The sequence below is a fragment of the Mya arenaria genome, chromosome 12 (genome assembly GCF_026914265.1).
Source record: "Mya arenaria isolate MELC-2E11 chromosome 12, ASM2691426v1".
NCBI classification, from domain to species: Eukaryota; Metazoa; Mollusca; class Bivalvia; order Myida; family Myidae; genus Mya; species Mya arenaria.
Window position 1 is genome coordinate 7,180,688 of NC_069133.1, and position 2,654 is coordinate 7,183,341.

Below are 2,654 nucleotides of genomic sequence, written 5' to 3' on the forward strand. Positions count from 1 at the left end.
ATTGTTTTCGACATTTATTAATCCTTACTGGTATATTTTAACAATTGTATTAATTGTGGTAATCTCATTTCGGAGTAATATATAGTACATCTTTAACAAGATAGCAAAAGTAAGTTTCTTTCTCTAACGATCTAATCATTTTGCGCCTCTTTACTACCTTAAACTTAAAATAAGAAACTGAAAAGCCAAAAATTGAATTCATTGATATATAATAAATAACAATCTTGCTTTTGTCATACAAATTGTGTTTCTGTGTTTGCACAAAATGCGAGGTTATCAGTCACATATCATAATGACATGCGATCAGTGCTTAGTCTCTTGAAGTGAAATAAATGTGCAATATCTTTATTTATTTTACAGTGAATAATAAATTATATTCATCATATTTACGGACGTCTATCATTTAAAATGTTAGAAATCTGTATTTCTTTTGGCTTTTTCTTCATTGACATTGCTAAATCCCTTGCTCAGCGATTTCCTTACACAGCACGGGCTCAACAATACATTTTTAACTGTCGGATTATTCCCTGCCGTCGTCTTTTCGCCGGAAAACAGACATTTACAGGTCAGGACTCTCAAGATCTCTGACCGGAAGTTGGCACTCATCACCGCGTATATGAAAAACGTGAGTGGATATATAGTGTTTTGCCACAGTGTGAATATAGCCGACCAGCAGCCAAAGAACACCAACGGAAGCGTCTCGTGCATGTGTATTGTGAGTTTGTACGCGGTAATTAGCGCCATGGGTAGCTCGTGGGTGGAGATTAAGATGGCGACTGCGAATATAAGCCACGAGGTCCGTCTGCTTTCCCGGTCAAGCTTTTCAAAGGCAGAGTCAACGCTGTACTTACTCGTCTTCCCCCGAAACTTCTGCCGCAGGAACTGAACAAGTTTGTGTCTGACAGATTCGTTTTCCTTTTTACTGTCGTCTTGAACCCCGCCGGGTCGATACACGGAAGAATGGGAACGCAGTGAAGACCGGCTCTGTTTGGCTTTACGCAAGGCCCATAGAATGCTAAATGTCAGGTACAAAAGAATGCATGAAGGAATGAGAGAGTCTAGTAATACCTCCATCCATAGATGGATTTTCCGTGGAATGCTATATTTACGCTCTTTCAATCCACACATTATGTCCGTTACGTTAGAATCAACGTACGTTCTGTTTAGAGGAACGACGTCAAAAATGAAAAATGACGGTATGTGAACTGCAAGAACTAAACACACTACTCCTGAAACATAGCCAATGACGTGAAGATATCTGTGTGTACACTTGGCAGCAAACGGAGATTGTAAACACTTGCACCTCATTAACGCTAACAGAACGGTGAACCACAAGGACATTGCGTTAAACATGTCCTGAAATATATTCACAAACGCAACCGTCCAGATGCAGAAGCGGTAGGGGACTGCGCGGCGGTGGTTGTCGCTATCAAGGGTAAACAGCCAGATGAAGGTGGATGTGGGTGAAAGGATGGACAGCAAGTCAGCCAGTGCGATGAGCGTCATGATGCACGTGGTCCGCGACCGTATATGCGGCTTGGTGAACAGAATCACGATGAATATGTTGACGATGGTGACTAGCGCCGCCTGTATTGGCGTGATGATTCCGAATAAGATTGAGTGCATTTCCTCGCAGTTTGGGTAAAGGTCCTTAAAATATAACAACGTTACTTCTTCTTGTACATCCATTGCTAGCACCGTGCAAAAAAACTCGTACAGCTCAACTTTTCCGAAATCACTTTTTGTGTTGTTTACCAAGATATCGGGGATGAGTTGACATTATTAGTTAGTGTTTCAGACGTATTTGAGACCTTTTAATTAGTATAAAATAGCAAAACCATTCTTGGTACACAATATCTTGCTGTTACCACAATCCGCTTTCTTTGATTTAAGGCGCGAGGTAGCAAGGGTTTTTTGAAGATTGATTGATCGGTTCCATGACTATCTCTTCTGCCTTGCTCTTACTAATTGTCATAATTCCATCTCAGCAAAAAATCTGCCAGGGTAATCACAGTTAATAGATGGAATCAAATTCATACATTTAAAAATACTCCTGGATGATACACAATTCCTCCGTCTTGCAAACGCTTGCTCGAGTCTGTTTAAACACACTTTCATACCAGTGTCCATAGCTTGAACACAATCGAAAATTTCCTGAAACCTAAGCACAGACAACATTCACTTCGTCTTTTAGTGTTCGATAAAAAATTGAATAAAAATTTCAAGTGGCATTTCTTATATAATGGTGAATAAGTCATGAACACAGCGTAAGAAATCATAAAAGTAATAATTCCGGTACCGTCGGATGAAGTTAGCAGTAATTACCCAGCTCATCCTGTCCCCGTACATATGGTTATAATGCCGCTTTATCTCTATTTCCTGGCATTAGATATAGCAGCAAAATGGTACTTATTGAATTTGTTATTATAAGAGTATCCATTATGTCGTGACCGAGTCTTTGCTTCAAGCTACTATTAGGATAATTACAAATGTGTATCAAATGATGACAAGTATTACTGTTCACTGAAGGTGATTGCCGCTGACTGTATCGATTAGGATTTTACTTTCTTATTATTCTTATAATTCTTATTATATAAGTATGCAACAAATTAAAATAATCTGGGCGATATCACTTATGGTTGAATACAACGTTT

The 2,654-nt window shown here is 39.1% G+C and overlaps 1 protein-coding gene across 1 annotated transcript; it reads right to left on the bottom strand.

Moving 5' to 3' along the window:
* Nucleotides 1-411: 411 nt before the first annotated feature.
* On the bottom strand, nt 412-1,689 carry LOC128211727 (uncharacterized). The gene has a single exon (XM_052916756.1). It carries the CDS (start codon nt 1,687-1,689, stop codon nt 412-414), a length of 1,278 nt encoding a protein of 425 aa, XP_052772716.1.
* Between the last annotated feature and the right edge of the window lie 965 nt (nt 1,690-2,654).

Coding starts and splice junctions, on each gene's coding strand:
- LOC128211727 (XM_052916756.1), bottom strand. CDS start 1,689: ATGGATGTACAAGAAGAAGTAACGTTGTTATATTTTAAGGACCTTTAC.